Raw genomic sequence first — 22,413 nt, 5'->3', positions numbered from 1 at the left:
GGTGGTGACAGTGTTTCCTAGCCTCAGTGCAGTGGGCAGCTGGGAGTAGGTGCATTCTCCATGGACTTTAGTGTCCCAGAACCTTTTGTAGTTTGTGCTATTTCTGTTTGTGTATATTGGTTCCTAACTTCCCTGAAAAGTTGCATATCGCGGGGGCTMTTCGATGCTAATGCAGTACGCCACAGGATGTTTTTGTGCTGTTCAAGGGCAGTCAGGTCTGGAGTGAACCAAGGGCTATAGTTGTTCTTAGTTCTACATTTTTTGAATAGGGCATGCTTGTTTAAGATGGTGAGGAAAGCACTTTTAAAGAATGACCAGGCATCCTCTACTGACAGAATGAGGTCAATTTCCTTCCAGGATGCCCGGGCCAGGTCGATTAGAAAGGCCTGCTCACTGAAGTGTTTTAGGGAGCGTTTGACAGTGATGAGGGGTGGTCGTTTGACCGCAGACCCATTATGGATGCAGGCAATGAGGCAGTGATCGCTGAGATCCTGGTTGAAGACAGCAGAGGTGTATTTAGGGGGCAGGTTGGTCAGGATGATATCTATGAGGGTGCCCGTGTTTACGGATTTAGGGTTGTTCCTGGTAGGTTCATTGATAATTTGTGTGAGATTGAGGGCATCTAGCTTAGATTGTAGGATGGCCGGGGTGTTAAGCATATCCCAGTTTAGGTCACCTAACAGTACAAACTCTGAAGATAAATGGGGGGCAATTCATTCACATATGATGTCCAGGGCACAGCTGGGGGCTGAGGGGGGTCTATATAAAAAGCGGCAACATTGAGAGACTTATTTCTGGAAAGGTGGATTTTTAAAAGTAGAAGCTCAAACTGTTTGGGCACAGACCTGGATATAATGACAGAACTCTGCAGGCTGTCTCTGCAGTAGATTGCAACTCCACCCCCTTTGGCAGTTCTATCTTGGTGGAAAATGTTGTAGTTGGATGGAAATTTCTGAATTTTTGGTGGCCTTCCTAAGCCAGGATTCAGACATGGCTAGGACATCAGGGTTGGCGGAGTGTGTTAAAGCAGTGAATAAAACAAACTTAGGGAGGAGGCTTCTGATGTTAACATGCATGAAACGAAGGCTTTTACTGTTACGGTTAAACTAACGGAACTGGAAAATGGTGGACAGACGGGGTAGATGCTAGCATAATTTAGCCTACCCTTAGCTCCCCTCTGTTTCTCTACTTTTCTCTCCCCTGCTCCCTTGCACATTTTCTCTAACTCTCTCAATCTCTTTCTTGGACTATTCTCCATCACACTCTGTCCTTACTGCTCTCTGTGTTGACTAATGCCAGGATTAACAGAGACTGTCAGTACTGATAACAGCACAGCCATTCATCAGATTTTAATTGATGAGACCCTTCGTTATCTGGTCTTTGTGGTCGCACACAAACACACGTACACACACACACACACACACAGCTTGATACTGCTAATCTGTGTTGTTCTTACACAGCCTGCTAATAGAATGGTTTTGTTTGTCTTGTTCCTCCCCACAGTACTGCAACGGTGGCGATCTGGCTGACTATCTGCAAGGTAAGCATCGCACTAATCTGAATACACACTGGGTATTATTCATCAAAACAAAGTAACTAGCGGTGGAGAGGAGTGTGGGTACTTTTGTGTACGTCTCTATCTGCCGTCTGTCTGTGTGTGTTGTGTGTTCCCAATGCAAGGGAATGTTGTGTGTAGGAGCCAACACAGTGATATGACACAATGGGTTCCTTCTTCAGCACCAAGGTCAGCATAGCTGAGTCTCAAAGGTCACTCCTCTCTCATAATGCTTCCCGAGAAAGCACCAAGCACTGAACGTCTTAATAGGATGCTGCTTGTGGAGGTCTACATGGTATATCGTTGATTTTATTGGTATAGCAGTGAATTGCATAACACACACCTGTCTCCCTGTTGCTATGGGTCATATTTGCATATATATATATATATATATATATATATATATATATATATATATATATATTATATATGTGTCAAGGTCAACAGCAGGTAGTTATGTGTTAATCCCAGCAGAGCTACAGTTTAGTAACAGAGAAAGAAAGAGCTCATCATGAAATGGGCACCATAACAAGAGGTCAACGGTGAGTCTAAAAAGGTACTGAGGAACAGAATGTCCCAGTGCACCAGGTTCAGTGTAGATACTGGTGAACAGAGGAAAGTAGTGTTGTGGACTCTGGTCCTCATGTTGTGTTCTGATTCACTTGTTATCAGTGGAACTGTTTTTTTATGTTGTACAGGTGCACGCTCTCACATCACCTCAGGGCATGGTACAGTGTCTGTACCTCTCTCTTCTAGCGCGCACGCACAGTCGCACTCTCCCCCTTTCTGTTGCGCTCTCCCTCTGTTGCGGTCTCTGTTTCTGTTTCTCTCTCTCCCTTATAAACCCTCATTGTATAATATTGTCACACAACCATGTTGTTATTTCATTAATTACACAACTTTGCTGCGTTTAGAAGAAGTTGGCACTGTTGTACTTTAGAGAGTGTTGTTAAATCCCTGATTAATATGTGTAAGCATGGTTAGATTGACACAAGATCCATTGTGACCATAATGGTTTGGTTTACTCTTTAGAGACCCAGGAATCCTCTAAGCTAGCAGCTCACGTGATTAGCTAATGTTATTGTTTCACTGCAACCAGTACATGCAGGACCAGACACACTCCACTGCCCGACCTCTTATGCTAACTACAGTAATCTTCACTGTTAATACTCTTATTACTTAGGCTGCTAATGTTCAAACAATTACTACTCTAATTGGTTGTGCTTGCATAGAAGATGTACACTACTTGCAGAATAAGCATTTTGTGCAGGTTGCTTTCCCTTGGATTCTGTGTGCAGTTGTGCTGACAGAGCTCTCCCAATGCATCCTGATGTAGAAGTTTTAATGCATTTCTCTCATTGATATAGGTGCATCTAAATCACTTAAATGTAAGCTGAGGCAATCAGTAATTAATGCAATACATTAGGGAGATGGAGGTATTGAGTGTGTATAACTGCTGGCAAATGTTTGGTATGGGTCCCATGTGGCTCAGTTGGTTGAGCATGGTGCTTGCAATGCCAGAGTTGTGGGTTTCGTTTCCCACAGGGGGAAAGTATGAAAATGGATGTTCTCACTACTGTAAGTTGCTCTGGATAAGAGTGTCTGCTAAAGGACTAAAATCTCAATCTGAAAATGTAAAAACATGTTAATGATTGGTGTGAGTGAAACATTAGTGTGTGAAATAGTTGTAAAAAGTTGTCTATGGCCTCTAGACTAGTGCATAGTGGGTGGATAATGTCCTTTATAGAGTTTCCGTGCAGTATTGGTAATGTAGTTTTGTATGAATAAAATATGCTAATAGCCAGTGTGGGTGTAGTAGTCTTTTACCACTACATCCCTGGTCATCATACATTATGTGCCAATACATTTGTACTGTGTAATGAAGGATTGTGGGTAAGTAGTTTCCCCTCTTGGCTCTCCCTAGCCAAGGGGACACTGAGAGAAGACACTCTGAGGGTGTTCCTCCAGCAGATATCAGCAGCAATGAGGATCCTCAACAGTAAAGGCATCATCCACCGAGACCTGAAACCACAGAACATCCTGCTGTCATACACCAGCCGCAAGAGATCCAGTATCAACGGCATCCGCATCAAAATAGGTGACTGACCAACCCAGCCCCTCAAACACAACACACACTCAGCTAAAACTAAGCTAAACCTTCAAAAAGACAACTATCCCTTTAATTCTTCACAACTTCATAATGTTTCTATGATATATAAATACTGTTTATACTGTGTATATATATAGAGATGGCCTATCCATGAACTGTTAGCCATCATATGATTTGTCTTATTGTCTCACACAAGTGTCATATCATGTATCAAGATGCCCCACAATGACAGCTAGCTAAGGTCATGACTAGTTGTTTTGAACCTCACAGCTATATTTAGTTTGCACAGTGCTATTCCTGCAAGGTGTGGTGACTCATGTTGTGTGTTGCGTTCCCAATTGTCTAGTGTCTGAGAGGCTTGGTAATAGGAGTCGTGACACTCCGACAATAGTAGCTATTAATAACACAGACCAACAGACTGACGGCCTTCTCTCTTTCAGCTGACTTTGGCTTCGCACGATACCTCCAGAGCAACATGATGGCTGCCACGCTGTGTGGCTCCCCCATGTACATGGTGGGTGGGTGCAGGTGTGCGTGTGTGTTTAGTGTTTGTGTGTGTAAGGGTGTCATGTCTGCAGTCTCTTGTTCTCCAGCAACCTGCAGCTGGAATGGTCCTTTCAGAGCGTGACCTCTAACCTCTGTCCTCTAACCAGGCCCCAGAAGTGATCATGTCTCAGAACTATGACGCCAAGGCAGACCTGTGGAGCATTGGAACTGTCGTCTACCAGTGTCTCGTAGGGAAGCCACCTTTCCAGGTAGGATGGAGAGTGAGAGAGCAGCATTAAACTGTGTGAAATGTCAAATAAAATAAAATTGTATTTGTCACATGTGCGGAATACAACAGGTATAGACTTTACAGAGAAATCCTTACTTACAAGCCCTTAACCAACAATGCGGTTTTAAGAATAACAAATAATTAAAGAGCAGCAGTAAATAACAGTAGCGGCGTTATATACAGGGGGTACAGTACAATGTGCGGGGGCACCGCTATTGAGGTAATATGTACATGTAGGTAGAGTTATTAAAGTGACTATGCACAGATAATAACATAGTAGCAGCAGTGTAGAAGGGATGGGGCAATGCAAATAGTCTGGGTAGCCATTTGATTAGCTGTTCAGGAGTCTTATGGCTTGGGGGTAGAAGCTGTTTAGAAGCTTCTTGGACCTAGACTTGGTGCTCCCGTACCGCTTGCCATGCAGTAGCAGAGAGAACAGTCTGTGACTAGGGTTGCTGGAGTCTTTGACAATTTTTAGGGCCTTCCTCTGACACCGCCTGGTATAGAGATCGTGGATAGCAGGAAGCTTGGCCCTGGTGATGTACTGGGCCGTACGCACTACCCTCTGCAGTGCCTTGAGGCCGAGCAGTTGCCATACCAGGCGATGATGCAACCCTTCAGGATGCTCTCGATGGTGCAGCTGTAAAACCTTTTGAGGATCTGATGACCCATGCCAAATATTTTCAGTCTGCTGAGGGGGAATAGGTTTTGTCGTGCTCTCTTCACGACTGTCTTGGTGTACTTGGACCATGTTAATTTGTTGGTGATGTGGACACCAAAGAACTTGAAACTCTCAACCCGCTCCGCTACAGCCCTGTTGATGTTAATGGGGGCGTGCTCGGTCCTCCTTTTCCTGTAGTCCACAATCAGCTCCTTTGTCATGGTCACTTTGAGGGAGAGGTTGTTGTCCTTGCACCACACGGTCAGGTCTCTGACCTTCACCAACAACGATGAGACAGCCTATGGGGAGATCAGGCCTACCACTGGGGTTGGACTCGTGCCTGGCCATGTAGTCATGAGTGAAGGTGTGAAAGGGCAGTGTGGAGTGCAATAGATTGCATCATCTGTGGATCTGTGTGCACAGATTAAATATGAAATATGTCACCCATGATGTGTGTTTATAGAAGTAGTATACAAACCCCCTGTCACTCTGTTCTCTCTCTGTCTGTCTGTCTTTAGGCCAACAGTCCACAGGACCTGAGGATGTTCTATGAGAAGAACAAGTCGCTGCTACCCATGTAGGTCAACAGATGATAGGATTTAGGAATGATTTAACTATCTGATCGAGGCCTTTTGGGCTGAAAATCATGTTTTTACCTAGAATGTATGTCTGTTCCTCTATTATTCAGCATCCCGAGGGAGACGTCTCCTTCCCTTGGCAACCTGTTGCTAGGCCTGCTGCAGAGGAACCAGAAGGACAGGATGGACTTCGGTCAGTTCTGACATCACTTCCCTTCTAGAAAGAAAATGATTTAATACTTAATGTTTGTTATCTATAAATTGTACATTACTTCTCTAACATTCACACTTCTATCTTGTTGTTTCAGATGCATTTTTCAGTCATCCTTTCTTAGATCCAGTGTCTGCCATCAAAAAATGTGAGTAGACAGATGAGAACTTCCTTCATCAATAACAGGGGGAAATACCTGTTGTGGTGTCATAGCTGTATTGTGAGGTGGCATTGATGTTGAGAGCACTTAGGTCTTGTGTGAAAACGTGTATTTGTATGTTTTTTTCTCCAGCATGTCCTGTTCCAGTACCCAACTGCCCTAGCGCTGTGACCGACATCACATGTGGCAGCTCACCCTCTGTTCGCTACAACTCCCCTGCCGTAAGTTCATCCTGATTGTCTATACACCTCATAGTTGCATTCCACACCCAGTGGGTTTATCCGTACCTCAAGGCATAACAGCGCTTAACAATCTAGACTTTGTACAGTAGCTCAGTGGGAAAATGGACAAACTGAGTTTCCCAGGGATGTACTCTTTCTCTCTGTCCACTGTGATTGCATTATACTGGCAGTCTACATAGCCCAGTCTGGCACTAATTGAATTGTACAGCCCAAGCCCTCTCTCTCACTGAGATTTTAATCCTCTCACTTTCTTTCTCTTGCCCTACCCTCCTAACACACACACCACCTACCCCCACCAACATAAACACACATTTTGCTCACTACAACACACACATACCCCTTCCCTTCTCCAGTCTCTCCCTGACATGCAGACCTTACCTGAGGACTGTCTGTCGTCGCCACCCCTGGGCCCTCCAAACTACCTGCAGCTGTCTAAGGAGTCTGGAGGAAGCACCAGCAGCAAGAACTCCTCAAGCGACACGGACGACTTTGTCCTGGTGCCACACCTCTCCACAGAGTCTTGTGAGTCTGCAGGAACACACACATGCAGACATGCACACACACACTGGACACTTGCTACTCCTTATTACACTAATTAGGCCTACTGACAACACCACATGTACATTGTGCACCTACACACACTCTTCTTAGACTAAGGCACCTGCTATAAAACGCACACTGAGCACCTACTCACACTTGACACACACAGTTGACCAAATAGAAGAAAAAAAAAACATTTTGAGTGGCAGTATGGGTAGTCGGTTAATTCACTTATGTGCCATGGTTTATACTCTTGTCTGGTTGGCTCACTTCCCTCTTCCTCAGATGACCAGCCAATGGGAGCAGTGGGGCATCGGCCGTCTGGAGAGTGGTGTGGAGGGTGAGTGTAACGTCATCAACTTCAGCTCTTAGCATAGATTCAGCCAGTGTGTGTGCGTATTTATGTACAGTACCAGTCAAAGGTTTTGACACACCTACTCATTCAAGGTCTTTTCTTTATTTTTACTATTTTCTGCATTGTAGAATTATAGTGAAGACATCAAAACTATGATATAACACATGGAATCATGTAGTAACCAAAAAAGTATTAAACTAATCCAAATATATTTGAGATTCTTCAATGTAACCACCCTTTGCCTTGATGACAGCTTTGCACACTCTTGGCATTCTCTTAACCAGCTTCGCCTGGAATGCTTTTCCAACAGTCTTGAAGGAGTTCCCACCAGATGGGATGGCGTATCGCTGCAGAATGCTGTGGTAGCCATGCTGGTTAAGTGTGCCATCACACCACCTCCATGCTTCACGGTGGGAACCACACATGTGGGAATCATCCGTTCACCTACAGTACTCTGCGTCTCACAAAGACACAGCGGTTGGAACCAAAAATCTCAAATTTGGACTCATCAGACCAAAGGACAGATGTCCACCAGTTTAATGTCCTTTGCTCGTGTTTGTTGGGCCAAGCAAGTCTCTTCTTCTTATTGGTGTCCTTTAGTAYTGATTTCTTCGCAGCAATTTGACCTTGAAGTCCTGTTTCGCACAGTCTCCTCTGAACAGTTGTTGAGATGTGTCTGTTAGTGAACTCTGTGAAGCATTTATTTGGGCTGCAGTTTCTGAGGCCGGTAACTCTAATGAACGTATCCCCTGCAACAGAGGTAACTCTGTGTCTTCCTTTCCTGTGGCGGTCCTCATGAGAGCCAGTTTCATCATTGCGTCTGCACTTGAAGAAACTTTCAAAGTTCTTGACATTTTCTGTATTGACTGACCTTCATGTCTTAAAGTAATGATGGACTGTTGTTTTTCTTTGCTTATTTGAGCTGTTCTTGCCATAATATGGACTCGGTCTTTTACCAAATAGGGCTCTCTTCTGTATACCACCCCTACCTTGTCACAACACAATTGATTGGCCCAAATGCATTAAGAAGGAAAGAAATTCCACAAATGTCTTAACAAGGCACACCTGTTAATTGAAATGCATTCCAGGTGACTACCTCATTAAGCTGGTTGAGAGAATGCCAAGTGTATGCAAAGGTGTAATCAAGGCAAAATGTGTCTACTTTGAAAAATATCWAATATATTTAGATTCGTTGAGCACTTMTTTGGTTACTACATGATGCCATATGTGTTATTTCATAGTTTTGATGTCTTCATTATTATTCTACAATGTAGAAAATAGTAAAAATGAAGATCAACCCTTGAATGAGTAGGTGTGTCCAACCTTTTGACTGGTACTGTATGTATGTATGTATGTATGTATGTATGAGAAAGAAGTGTTTTAAAGCTGTCCAACTCTTTGTTGTCTGATTTGGGCCGGCCAGCATTTCAGAAAGGAACATACAGCCTCCTCTGGTTATCCTTGGAGCACAAAATCTAGATGACCTGACCTAGTTTCTCTGTTACCTCCCCTGGGCTTGACTGTGTTGCACCATGCTCATTGGAAATCTATCATGTTTTCACTGTTGACTTGTTGCGTCATGGAAATGTAACTTAAGCTCAGAAAGGATTAATAAACAGTGTTTGACCTATGTCCCTAAACTGGGATATTTCAGGAAATGGGCAAGTTTTTTTATTTTTATGTATTTGAGCAATTAGATTTATAGCACATTAGACAGATCTAACAATGATTGTCACAAAACATAACATAATAAATATGTGTGGTAGATGTTGACAAGGACCAAGATTAGAAATAGACTGAGTAGCTGATGGAGATATGAGCCAGTCTGACGTGCATGCTGCTATTTCAGCCCCAGATATCAGGTTTGTGTGTGTGCAGTGACGTGTGTCCGTCAGCTGTGAACGGGCTCTGCATGAGTAAGTGCATTCTGTCTACTCCACATGGACATTTCAATGTATAACTCTACTGGTGTAGAGTCAGTCTGCACAGCAGCTGTGTTGTGTTAATTTTATACCCCTTAGTCATAAACTACATGATATTGGTGTCTGAAAGCAATATATTAGTCTTCCTTTTACATTAAACTATGTCAAAGGCTAAATAATATATTTTGTTCATGTCAAAATCGATTAGATTTGTGCTTATATTGTGTAGATGTCTCAGATAAACGGCTACTGTGTATCCTAAACAAAACCAGACTAGGCAGGTCTGTGGTATAAGAATAGATCTCTTACACACAGGAAATCGCTGTGGGCAAATGTCACGGCACCTCAAATGCCTGTCTCATACACACAGAGCAGAGACACAAACACCACTTCTCCCCAAAGTCACTTCCTCCTCTCCTGTGACCCCACACTCTCTCTCTGTTTGTAAATAACCTGCAGCATGACAAGGCTCTCCACCCTCATCTATCACTCTCTTTTTCTTTTCGCTCCCCCTGTTTCTCTCCCCGTTTCTCTCTTTGTAAATGGCCTCCAGTAATACTGTTTTCTAATGCTCTGTTTCTCTCTTTGTAAATAGCCTCCAGTAATACTGTTTTCTAATGCTCTTTTTCTCTCTTTGTAAATGGCCTCCAGTAATACTGTTTTCTAACTCTGTTTCTCTCTCCCTGTCTTGTATTCACACTCATTTGGTCTATTCCTTGCTTGTTTCCCCCTGTCACTCTCTCCTCAATCATATAGCTGCTTTCCTCCTTTCTCACCATCTCTCTATATTCATCTTTGGGGTGATAGTTTCTCTCTTCCCCCTCTTTTCCCTATCACCCTGACGCTTAAAGAGATCCTCAAGTTATGAATAGAAATTTGTACAATATGTTACGAATTTGTAAGTACTTAAGATCCTGGACTGCATCTTTAATTCTCTCTCGACCTGTTCCCTTTCCCCCATCCCTCCCCTCTCTTCATTCTCTTTCCCTTGGTTCCCTGGTTGTGCTGCCAGGTGGTTAACACTCAGCCTGTCCTTCTGTGACCTGTCTTTCTGCTGTGAGGTGAGGAGCTAGTCTGTATGAGTGCCAATAGAGTCATTCTCTATTCCTGGAGGATCCCACCCCTCAGTCGGCTCACATCACCTCAGCTCCCCTCACCGCCCACAGTCACTTGTTTTTCCCCTGTGCTCTGTTTGTCCTTAATCGATCCCTGGGCCAGGGAATGCGAGGGGGGAGGGAGAGTGCAGAGAGACAGAGCCACTACTAAGGATGAATATGGAGAAAGGAAGGGAGATAAGGAGAAAGAAAGAGAGCAGCTGCCCAAAATGAATGAGGAGAGGGCAACGAGCAGAGACAAAGCAAATAGAAAAAGTGGAGAGTATTTAGAGAGAGACAGAGGGAGTGCACACAGAGGAGAGGGAAAAGACAGTGCTGTGTTTCCATTCCCCTCTGGGTAGATGCAGTAAAGACAAACAGATTCCCTCTCTCCTCTCAAAGAAGATGGTCATGACTGACCTACAAACTGCCTATTGTTAGGGAGAGCATCCTGTGTAGCTCTAGTGTCCCCATTAGCTTCTGTTGTTAGAACACATCAGCTTTTAACAACCTGTTCTGGGGAGAAATGAATGTGTTAAACTGAATGACTGCATGGGGTAATACAGTGCACTGAGGTTATAGAATAAACCACGGATATGCCACTTTCTTAAATGCCACTTTGATGAACCTTTATGGCCCTTTTTACTTTTGGTTGGAATTAGAAGTGTCTTACCAAAAGCTATGTCAATGTGTGTTGTGTTAAAATGTGTTTCTTTGCTTCTCGGAGTGGAAAGCAGACAAAGAAAACCCTCTGTGTCTTTGTCTGTGTGTTGCTGCTGTACAGGACAGACGGGTGGTCGTGTGCCTCACGTGTATCCCTCGGTCTATTCCCTTTCTCTGGTCTACACCCTCCCCCGCTAACCATCTTATTACATAATGCTGCTACTGTTAAATCTGCCCTGTTCTATAACATTTATATTCCTCCTCCCCTTCCTCTCTCTTTCCCTTTTTCTTTCTAAACCCAAGTGAACCCCCTATGGTTGACCCGTGTATGACTTTAGCTCAGGGAACATTTTGGACCAATGGAATAACAAAGGCATGTAAATGAGGCCAGCGTTCTTTCCTCCTGTCCCTCTGTCTGATAGAAAGGAGGTGGGCTTAGCACGTGCTATTGGCTGAGCCCTCAAACCACAGTCTCTTCCATAACTCCTCTTAGCACTGACTGCTCCCCACTGATTGGGCAGACACGTGTGTGCATGTGTGCAATGTCCCTGCCCCCTCTGGGTTGGGCCAGCCTCCTTGCAAGACTGAAGTTTAGTTCCATTGAAAATGCCATGTGTAAAAAATAAAATTAAAATAACTCTGAGACATAGCCTAGCTAGAAACCTCTAGTCAGTCTTCATGTTCTATTTATACAAATGCTGTGTCAGAAGTAATTAATTATTTTTTTAAACATTGAGTTCTATGGGTGTCATCATTCCTGAACAGATGGTGCAGTTTTGGAAGAACTAGCAGACAGACTGGCTAATGTTCCTGCTCTTCCCCCTTCACCACTCCAGGCAGCCGCAGACCACCGGACAGACCCCCATGGTGTCCCCCCGGGCAGAGACTACCCCCATCCCTGTGCCCACCCAGGTGCGGAACTACCAGCGCATCAAACAGAACCTCTCCAACAGCCCCACCACCACGCTCTACGGCTCACACAGGTAAGAGACTGCGGAGGGTTTGGGAGGTGCCACTATCCTGGGGGGTTCCCTGAAGTACAGCTGTCATGGTTAAGAAGTTGTTTGTTTTGTGGCTGCATACAGTCCTCACACCTGGCAGTTCAGAGACTAGTCTATCTTGTTGTTTGATCTCTGATGACTAACCTTTGGGTTTGGAAAATTCATCTTCAACTCTGTCAGTTATTGCATCAGGCAATTAAGTTTCATCAGTTCAGTCAGTGGATATTGCTTGTGGTGTGGTGGGGGGAAGTGCTTCAAGACATGTATAGAAAGGGAGGGAATAGGAAAAGGTTTCGAATCTCCTTTCGAGGCAAATTAGTTTTATTGTTGTACTTCTATTGACTGTTGTGAGAGGAGATAAGAACATTGCCACAGCGATTAGTATAAAGTTCCTGTGGTGTTTTTCCATTGAGACTTACCCCCACACCAGTGGGCAGCCAGGGTTTTATGTTAATGTGAGCTCTAGTGTTATTGTGTTTCCATCAGGAGTGTGACACTAGAGACTTGTGCTGAGAAGAATCAACAACCTCTGCATCATCAAGACTGTTGCTTTGCAAGAATGTGTTAATGTTCAAAGTTAGCCAGTGTTATGTAAATGCAAGCTGAAAAGTACCCAGGGTCTTACCTTGGCTCCAAGTTCGAGCATGCCTGCCGGAGCCATGGCCCAGTGAGACATGGGTACTGGCCCACATAGATGGAAACCGAAAAGTCTGAGCCTTTTGGGTAAGCTACTGGGGTAAATCCTCAATGGAAATGTGGCACTGGAGTAGCCTAGCTCCACAGTGAACCATCAACTTTACACCCACTACTTACCCTCACCACAGGGCCCCAAAGCCTGGGCAGCGGGTACTGCGTAGCCAGCCTCCCCAACTGCTGCCCCATTTCCCTTGGCCCTGGGTCTGACTCTGAGTCCTCCAAGGAGGATTAAGCTCTCTGTCACAGACCGACTACCCTGTCCCTTGACCGTGTCTGAGCTAGTTAACAAGTTAGCGCTAACAAGAAGAGATGAATGCAGAGAGCTAGCACAGCAGACTAGCAGAAAGACAGTGTGCAGACATCTCAGGGGAAGACTGGCTTCTATATGTGCCCGGCTGCTGCTTACGCTTTCTCTGTTCGCCATCTTCTTTTTGAAACTCCATACATCTCAAGAGAGGAAGTGCAGGAGAAAGAGTGGAAGAGTACTCGCTATCAGCACAACAGTTTTCGTGAGGATAGGCTAACAGCTGTGTTTTGCAGCGTGACAGGGTTGTCTTGGCAGCAAACTGACGGTCGCTCAGGAAGTTTAAATTAGAACCAAGTGAAAAAGGCAACAGTTAGACACTGAGCTGAGGGAATGGAATCTAGCTAAGCTCATTGCCAAAAGGTTTATTAAATGTTAATGTTTTCAGGTGTTTCAGAAAGGTTATTTAAGTGTTATTTCATGATAAACATGAAGGATAGTGGTTGGAAACTAGAGCTTTGCTGTATGTAAGCTGAAAATAAGGGTGTTCATGAACTGTTAGACAAGTAATGAAGCTTGGTGGTGTTGGTTCTGGTGGACTAACAATGAATGTGTGTAACATTTTTGGTATGCATGTTCTGTATATTTGTGATATCTAAACCTCCATTGTGTGTGCTTGTTGTCTATGCAGGTCTGGTACAGTGAGGCGATCCAATACCAGTCCCATGGGTTTCCCTAAGGTTTGCTCTGGGTCCCCCAGCTCTGCAGACTGCAGCCCTCAGATGACAGGCAGACGTCTCTCTATAGGCAGCTCCCGCCCATACTCCCCCTCACCTCTGGGTAAGAACATGCCCCAACATGTCCCCGTTTTCCCATCATTCAACACTCCTGGCATCATAATTATTTCACATTGAAACTTTCTCATTGAAACTGCATTAATATGTCTGTGTTTCTCTTTAAGTGGGCACCATCCCAGAGCAGCTGGGTCACTGTTGCTGTGGACACCCTCAGGGCCATGAGTCCAGCAGCCGCAGCTCCTCAGGAGGTGAGTTCAGTAGACCGACAGACATACAGACAGATAGAACAAGGCTGGGTTTCCCAAAAGCATCATGGCACTAAGATCATCTTAATTCCATTGAAACTAAATATGATCTTAGTGATATTATGCTCTGGGGAAACCCAACCCAGGATGACTTTTTAAGGAGACAACGCCAGCTACAGAAGTGTTTACATGTTCTTCCCTCTCCCGTCCTCCCCCGAGGCGGATGTTTATGCCATGAGTCAGGTTATTTTTTAAGTAACAGGTGTTCCATTAACGCTCTGGGAAGGAGGTTGTGTGTATGGGAGTTGTTTCACCCACCCATCCACGCAGTGTTCACAAGTGTGTCACTATTTGAGTCAAGAGGCCAGTATCCATGGCAACCCCAGTGATATAGGTGGGACTTACCCTGAGCAAACCAGTGCAGATACATACAGTTAGTACTTAGTCTCCTTTAGAAAACTTGATGACCTACTAAAGAAAAAAACAGAAGTTTCCGGGGTCTTTTTGAACTTCTCAGCAGCAATCCTGTGAATGAACAAGACGCTCATCAAAACAGAAACCTAGTGGCCCTTTATGCTGCTATTTTTGACTTGGTTTACAGTAGAAAAATACACATTTCAAGACTGTAGAGCCATCTAGTGGTGAATTTTGAATCTTCTCTAGATCAGTATGTGCTAATGCCACTGACAGTATACTAACACTAATGTAACTAATACTAACACTAATGATCACCACTAAAACAATTATTAATGTGAAACTTAAACTTTTACATTAAGTGATAAAAAAATGACTTGTATGAATGACTCTCTGTGTGTCTCTTTTAGGTTCTCCAGTGCCGTCGTCCCAGTTACTGGGTCGCCTGCAGAGTGCCCCCACCCTGACTGAGGTCTACCACACCAGACAGAAACTCCACAAGCAGCTGTCAGACCCCATCCAGCCCTCCAACTACCCCCCCAGCCACTCCCCCCACCTGGGTCGCCCTGGCAACCTGGGCACCTCCCCCACCAAACACCTGGGCTCCTCCCCCCGCTCCTCTGATTGGCTGACGAAGTCACCTCTGCCCACAATCATTGGCTCCCCCACCAAGGTCGGTTGAGTTGATAACCATTTTGGCATATTTTAATCATTAGCCTAATTCTGTTTTGCTACGGTGTGTCCTACTTACCACAACCAGTAACTGTTGACCTCTATGTCCCGGTTCAGCCCATCTCTGCCCCATTTAAGATCCCTAAGACGCAGGCGTCCTGTAACCTGATGGCCCTGGCAGACAGTCCCACACCCACTAAGACCCTGGCAGACGCACGGGACATCTGTGCCCACCACTGTACCGCCTACCCCAGTGGGCGCCAGTGTGCCCCTGAGGCCAGCAGGACCATGTTTGGCAGGTAAAAGGTGCACTGTTGTCTTTTTCTCTGTCTCCTCATTCTCTCTGTGTGGGTAATATCTCTTCTCAATGTGTTTCTCTCCCCAGGTCTGTCAGTACTGGCCGTCTGTCTGAACAGCCAGTCAGAATCACTCTAGGGGGACAGCCCTACCAGGGAAGCACAGACAGCCTCAACGCAGAGCGGCCCATGGATACAGGTAAATATACACACACACTGTCCTAGTTTCATCCTCCCAGGTATAAATAATGGAACAGATGTTTTTACCATTAATTAGAAAAGAGCTGGAGACTGAAAATGAGTTGTGAAATAACCTAGCTGAAATTGACCTGGACATCAATGGTTTAGTAGATAATACTTACCCATTGTCCCAAAGAACAACACAAATACAAACACGCACCAGTCTCTCTGCTTTATGGATTCTCGCCCTGCATGAACTGCTTGGATTGGCTGCTCTGACAGGACCTTCCTGTGTAACAGAGAGCTTGATTGGCTTAGTGTGAATGACCGCCCCTCCCTCCCTCCCTAGCACCAGCAGGACCGTTTGGGCTGGCTCAGCCTCGGGGCGGGGCGGCGAGTCCCCGGACCGTTCTCTTCACCGTGGGCTCGCCCCCCAACAGCAGCACCCCCCCTACCTGCAGCCACTTGGGCACCCGGCCGCGCACCACATCAGGTGAGACCGCTCACTGCATCAGCGGCTAACTGCTAGGCTAACCGCTTGCTAAACCCCACTTCCCAAAGCTACACCCTCCTAGCTAACCTGCTAATGCTAATTACTACGACTCCACTCAATGTTTCCTACCTGGAGTGAAGTGACTCCGTGGTGGTGGTTCCAATGCCCTGAGATACATAACTGCTATTTAGTGGGCAGTCTCTCTCCCTCTCCTTGTGCTGTTCATCTTAGTGGGTACTATCAKTAATAACTCTGTGTCTCAGTGGACTGAACTTTGTTCTGGAAAATGTTGTAATTATGTTATCTTAATCTGAAATTCTCTATAATTCAAATTCAGCCAATGAAAGGAGCAATCAAATTATGCCAAAGTGATAGGCCTACATCTGTCTCGTGCTCTCTTTCCCTCTCTCTCAGTGGGCTCCAACAGTTCGGCAGGCTCCCTGTGCTCCACCAGTGGGCGGGTGTACATGGGCTCTCCTCCGGGCATGGCCATCGGGACCTCTCCCCCAGGGGGTGCAGAGGCAGGTCCCAGCAGCCTACGCTATGTCCCCTACGGTACCTCTCCCCCCAGCCTGGATGGATTCATCACCTTTGAGGCCCCAGAGCTGCCTGAGGAGACACTCATGGAGGTGGGAGAGGGGGCCCTTTGTGTGTGTGTGTGGCATTTCTATTTGCACATGTCTTTATGTAATATCTGACCTGTATCATGTGTTTCTGACTACAGCGAGAGCACACAGACACTCTGATGCACCTACGGATGATGCTGTCCTTCACTGACTGTGTGCTGGAGATCGCAGCGGTGCGAGCAGGAGGGGCAGACCTGGGCGTATCGGCTGCCTCCCTCTACCCCCCTCAGGAGAGTGTGGTAGTGGACCAGATCAGCCAGCTCAGCAAGGAGTGGGGGTAAGGGAGAGACCAAAAATGGGGGGTTCACAGTTTAACTGAAAGTATTCTGGTTTTAGTTTGGACCCAAACCTGTAGCATTTCATCATAGTGAGGCACAAAAACATCAGTTTCATCACAATTTAAATTATTGTTGTAAAAGACAATTATGACGTTTTTAAGAAAGAAAAGCCATGGAAGCCGTATAGGTTAGTAATGTGTGCTGTACTGCCCTCTACAGGCAGGTGGAGCAGCTGGTGCTGTACATGAAGGCTGCCCAACTCCTGGCCTCCTCCCTCCACCTGGCCAAGGCCCAGATCAAATCAGCCAAGCTCAACCCTTCCAGCGCCGTCAAGCAGGGTAAGACAAAAGTCCCCAGACCGGTACAGTGGCATTGCACTATAGTATTTATAAGCTGCATACGAACTTAAAACACTTAAAATATACATGTATAATACTTAGATATAATTAATTTTTATTTGAGCATAGCTAACTTTCTCTCCCCCTCCCTCCTCACCCCCTTCCTCAGTGGTGAAGAGTCTGAACGAGCGTTACAAGAGCTGCATCTCCCTGTGTCGGCGGCTCACAGACAAGCTGAACCACTTCTTCTCAGACAAGCAGCGCTTCGTAGACGAGATCAACAGCGTGACCGCAGAGAAACTCATCTATAACCACGCTGTGGAAACGGTGCAGTCTGCAGCTCTGGATGAGATGTTTCAGCAGACGGAGGACATAGCCTACCGTTACAACAAGGCTGCCATGCTGCTAGATGGCCTGTCCAAGATCCTCCAGGACCCTGCAGACATCCAAAATGTGGCCAAGTGTAAGTATCCACGTGCTGTCTTTAACTGTAGACTGAAGACCAGTCTGTTTCTGCTACGCCATTGTTATGTCATGTATGGCCAAAGCACAAATCCATCTGACAACCAGGTTCCCCCAACAGGCTCTGTCAGAGACCAGACAAGCTCATCACATTGTACTGTAACAGAGACTCTGGTGTAGTGGACATGGATATGATTATGGACAGTCAAGTGTGTTAACTAGAGTCTCTTGTGAAAAATCCCTTTGACCTCTTATCTTTAATCAGCACTCACAGGCTTACTTGAACCACTTGGTCCAGCTCTGAGCTTCTTTCAGATGAGGCTTCAATCAGATGAGYTTTAGAGTGCACTGTGCTTCTCTGAAAGTGTGTGTGGCATGGTAGCCAGGTCATTGTGACATAGAACAGCAGCTACAGTCACTGTGATCTGACTGTGTGTTTGTGTCTCCTCAACAGACAAGGCCAGTGTGGACCGGAGAATCTCTGCCCTCTGCTACTGCACCGTCACACTGTACGAGTAGCAGACCACACACACATATCAGGGGCAGTTGTGAACTCTCTGTCCCCCTTCTCTGCCCAGAGGGACCACTCTCTACCCTGACAGTAGAACATTGAGGACAAGTACGGAACCCCAATGTTCCCTCACGTAGCAGTCCAAGCACCTTTCCGTTTTGATATTTTTCTGAGTTTAAGGAAACAACACGGCAGATAGTATAACACCTTCTTTGGCATCGCAGACAGAACGATGAAGTGCGCGAGAGATGATGCACACATTCACTACCAAAGATGATCAAATGGAACTGAGACATTCATAGGACATGAACAAGACGCAGGCATCTTCTTGCGTGCTGTCTGTCAACCGACTCCTTGAAGAGAGTGGGACGAGGACACAAACTCTACCCAGCTTTTTGTATCCGACTTGCAGGATTTTTTAATTTTGTACCAGAAGAAAGAGATTGATATAAGGACAATGACAATCTATCATGGGCCCAGAGACTTATACACCCATGAAAAATACAGATTTTTAATGCAAATCACAGAGGTTATTATAATGTAAAGGTTTTTACTCTGTATTAGTATTGCTGTTGTGATTATTTATTGTTTTGGAATAGGAGGAGGCTGTTGTGATGCCTGTCTGACATGGTCTTTAGTATTGAAGTGAAAGGAAGGAGTATATGAGATTAGTAAATTTAAAGGTGTATATGAGATTAGTCAATTTAAAGGAGTATGAGATTAGTCAATTTAAGGGCAGTCAGTCTAGCCAACCCTGTAACAAATACACACACACACTCAAACGCCAAAACACACACTTTACAACACATGTACATACAAGAACACACAGTTTTACACACATGGAAGGAAGCCTGAAGAGCAAACAACCATGTAGATTTGTAATTAGATCTTTTTTTTTGTTCATTTGTTAGCTGAAGCACTTTATTGTGAAAAGTGGGGGGGACACTTTGTCCTGACAGGTTAGGAAAGAGAAATGTGAAGGCTGTTAGTGGTAGCTCAGGTTGGTTAAAGGGATGGGGGTGAGGGGGGAGGAACCACTCTCACCCTCTTCAGCCCACAACACCACTTGGCCTGCCACAGCTCTCCCTCTCATTGCTGCGCAACCTGCTCGCACACTCTGACTGTTAAGTGTTGCCGTGGAAATGGGGTGAGGGGTTGTAAGAAACGTCCAGTCTCTACACATCCCACACCACTGGTGGGCTTTTAGAATAGTATGGCAAGAAGAACCCTGTGGGTGACAGAGAATCGGACTAAAACGTATGTTTTCTTTGCCCCTGGAACTTTTAGCGTTGACCAGCACATGCCCCTAGGCATTTGGGGAGGAGGGGTTCCTGATCAGTAAACCAAGGGGGAACGCCCCTCTCCAGGGTGAATCAAGATACAACAGTCAAATTACTTGAGTAGTTTTCACTAAATAATACAGAAACAAGCTTTTTTTATGTTCATACATGAATAACTGTAACTCATTTCCAAGTAAATTGATGTTTGCAAAAGTGTAAATATTTGTATGTTGTGCATGTGATTTTGTTTTCCTGAGTGAATGTGTGTGTGAGAGCACAGTGAGAGAGTGAGGGGGTCAGTGAGCGAGACGACACCATTGGATGCCCTGCCTCTCGATCAAAGAGCACAAACATTTTTATGTACTTTTAACCACGCCTGCCACGGGTTCAAGTCAATCTATCCCCACTAGAGGTCCCTGGCACAGAGGAATGTGCCAATTACAAGGCAGCTGCTCCAAACATCGCCACACAACCTCTTCTTTATACTAGGACTGTTTGTATACTATACCGGATGGGGATTCTGTGTGGAGAGATCAAATCTACTGTGTTGGAAGTAAAGAAAGGCACTGCCTAGCATCCATTCAAGTCTGCTCTGCTCTCTCCCCAAGCAGCCGCTGTGCTTGCAATGCAGTAATTTCAGTGAGTCTGCACACGTCAGGTATACAAAAGGCCAGTGATCATAGAAAGTCCATTACAGAAGAAGAGCTGCCTCGTAAGCCTATTTGAAAAGTGGGCAGACTCCTTTGATTTCCTATTGTACACGTGTGAATAGTTTGTTAATGCGTAAACTTACAACTGGTGGCCACTAGCTCTTTTTATGATGTACTGTTCCTTTTTTAGACATATCCAAGTTTCTTGTAGTTTTTGCTCTTGTGCCCTCTCTTTGCTCGTGAGCACTCCGCACCACAAAAAGCCTTTTCTGCACACTGAGTGGAGGGAGAAGTACATTAACACAATAGTCAAACTGTCTGAAGTTACCAAATCCATGCATCTATTTATAGCGCTGTAGATTTAGGCCACACTCCCTCACTAGCAGTAGTTTATTAAGAATGGAGTACTAACGATGGACTGTTTCAGAGACGAACCATTGGTACTAAGCACATGTTACATCCCGTAGAGTGAATGTATTCACCCTCCCAGTCATTTACACCTCAGACTCCAGCTGAATGCATACCAACCCTTGTGATGGTTAAGCCCCCTCTCCTGAACCGACCATGACAATGCAACTGAATTTCCACACCTATTTTTCAATGAGAAATGTTGATGTGTTACTTGATGTGAGTTAAAGGGCATCTTTCTTTATGGAACTCTACAAATGCAGCCTTTGTTAATTAAAAAGAAAAGTTGGAACTACATGCATGGTCTGTATTATTTCATGGAAAATACTAATATAACATTTGTGGGTCCCTTATTAACACTAGAAAAGCCGGGCCCCATTTGAGCCWGTGAGCAGTCATTCTCACTCACATTCACTAGATGGAGCCAAATCCCTGCTTCAAAATACTGTGTGTTTCAAACCATGTCAATCTCATGGACCATCAGTCCATAGTTATGGTGGTTATATACAGTTTAAGTGTGGTTACATTTCTCCAGCCCCAWAGCTGGAGTAACTTTTTTATCTGTCTAACAATCAAGCATCCCCATCCCTACAGATTCTGATAGCAAAACTTTCACCACAGATAGCATAATTAGCTACACAAGGGTCTCATTCACTGAACATCGCCTAATAAATTAACAGGATTCCAAAATCACACGGTTCTCTATGGAACTATTCTAACTCTTCCAGCCACTTCACTATTCACTGCCAAATAGAAAGTGACAGATGGGGAGGGAGGGATATTTTTGGGGACTGTTACTACCAATGTTTTCTGACGACACAGTCAGCAAATTATTTATCCTTGAAACAAATGCGGCATACAAATGGATCTAGTACACAAACTGTTTGTGGCAACCTTCTAATCTCACCTTCAGCTGTTTATTTTTACAGACCTGAACAAGTCCAGTTAGAGGATAGATGCYGCCAGGTTCCCAAATACTGCTGACAACAAGACCATTTCTGCGAAAAAAGAGGGTAAGCCCACAGTTGAATAAACATATTGTTTTCTCTCTCAACTTCAATATTTTTCATACCTGCCTCTTCATCTGTCTGTAGGTATGTGTGTGTGTTGGGGCCCACTCTCTGTCATCATACTGTGAAAACAATGAATGTAGCCCAGAACCCACAGGTGGACAGCGGGGAGCCCAGTATTGTGCTGCAGCAGATGTTGATCAATTTCTCCCACTTGGCCTTCCCATCCCTCTCGCTTCCTCTTAAAGCTTTGTTACCACCCAGAGCAGAGCCCCTGTTGTTTATGTCTACATCAACCATTTGTCAGTTGCTATGGATGGCCTTCATCACCACATTGAGGCTGCAGTAAATATAAAAAAACTAAAAGCATGGAATCCATTAGTCTGCATTATTGGGGACGTTTGCCATTGCCCAAACTAAATATTTAGCCTTTTATTACTTAGATTTCCTAAAAGCTATCTTAAGATTTAGGCTAAAGGCTACATAACATTGTGAAATTCTGTTAAGCATTCCCTTAATAATAGAGGGTTTCTAGATAGCCTACTGWCTGTAGCTTACAGTATCTATTATCTATTTGGGGTTTCCTATTTTCCATTTTCATCATCAGCCACATTTTCCCTAAGGTGCGCAAGTACCAAAAAATATTCTCGATTTATTTTAGCCAAAAGGGCTATATTTCCTAAAGTAGAACCCCATCATTGCCCGAGTAAAAACAGACATCCTATAGAGTACCACAGTATGAGTCATAATACCCATAAAACCTAGCGGTCAATCGGGGAAATGGTTCCAATCGTTTTCCCACAATTTTTTACTATGGGATTTTAAAGCACTTCAAATAAGGGCTGTGTTTCGTGTAGGCTTACCCTGCATGATGTTTTGATAACAGTGTAAATCTCTCTCTAGGACAAGGTGACATTTATCAATATATTTGCCTGAATTTACCCCC

The 22,413-nt window shown here is 44.8% G+C and overlaps 1 protein-coding gene across 2 annotated transcripts in view; it reads left to right on the top strand.

Moving 5' to 3' along the window:
• LOC111982639 (serine/threonine-protein kinase ULK2) overlaps window positions 1-20,752 on the top strand; it is a 51,802-nt gene extending 31,050 nt beyond the window's left edge. The window contains exons 5-26 of one of the 2 annotated variants that reach the window (XM_024014236.2): window positions 1,504-1,540; window positions 3,480-3,653; window positions 4,106-4,179; window positions 4,319-4,420; window positions 5,620-5,678; window positions 5,790-5,872; window positions 5,988-6,038; window positions 6,183-6,271; window positions 6,646-6,814; window positions 7,118-7,172; window positions 11,703-11,849; window positions 13,499-13,647; window positions 13,769-13,852; window positions 14,674-14,936; window positions 15,053-15,234; window positions 15,321-15,430; window positions 15,761-15,904; window positions 16,319-16,533; window positions 16,629-16,807; window positions 17,028-17,146; window positions 17,316-17,609; window positions 18,063-20,752. In XM_024014236.2, coding sequence (XP_023870004.1) covers window positions 1,504-1,540; window positions 3,480-3,653; window positions 4,106-4,179; window positions 4,319-4,420; window positions 5,620-5,678; window positions 5,790-5,872; window positions 5,988-6,038; window positions 6,183-6,271; window positions 6,646-6,814; window positions 7,118-7,172; window positions 11,703-11,849; window positions 13,499-13,647; window positions 13,769-13,852; window positions 14,674-14,936; window positions 15,053-15,234; window positions 15,321-15,430; window positions 15,761-15,904; window positions 16,319-16,533; window positions 16,629-16,807; window positions 17,028-17,146; window positions 17,316-17,609; window positions 18,063-18,127 — 2,844 coding nt within the window. In that variant the 3' untranslated portion in view covers window positions 18,128-20,752. The remainder of the gene's footprint in view (window positions 1-1,503; window positions 1,541-3,479; window positions 3,654-4,105; window positions 4,180-4,318; window positions 4,421-5,619; window positions 5,679-5,789; window positions 5,873-5,987; window positions 6,039-6,182; window positions 6,272-6,645; window positions 6,815-7,117; window positions 7,173-11,702; window positions 11,850-13,498; window positions 13,648-13,768; window positions 13,853-14,673; window positions 14,937-15,052; window positions 15,235-15,320; window positions 15,431-15,760; window positions 15,905-16,318; window positions 16,534-16,628; window positions 16,808-17,027; window positions 17,147-17,315; window positions 17,610-18,062) is intronic. The other variant, XM_024014237.2, reaches the window with a different exon arrangement.
• The last annotated feature ends 1,661 nt before the right edge of the window (window positions 20,753-22,413 follow it).

The sequence above is a fragment of the Salvelinus sp. IW2-2015 genome, linkage group LG22, assembly GCF_002910315.2.
Source record: "Salvelinus sp. IW2-2015 linkage group LG22, ASM291031v2, whole genome shotgun sequence".
Taxonomy (NCBI): Eukaryota; Metazoa; Chordata; class Actinopteri; order Salmoniformes; family Salmonidae; genus Salvelinus; species Salvelinus sp. IW2-2015.
The sequence above is the reverse complement of the archived record's forward strand: the minus strand, read 5'-3'. Positions and strand labels throughout refer to the sequence as shown.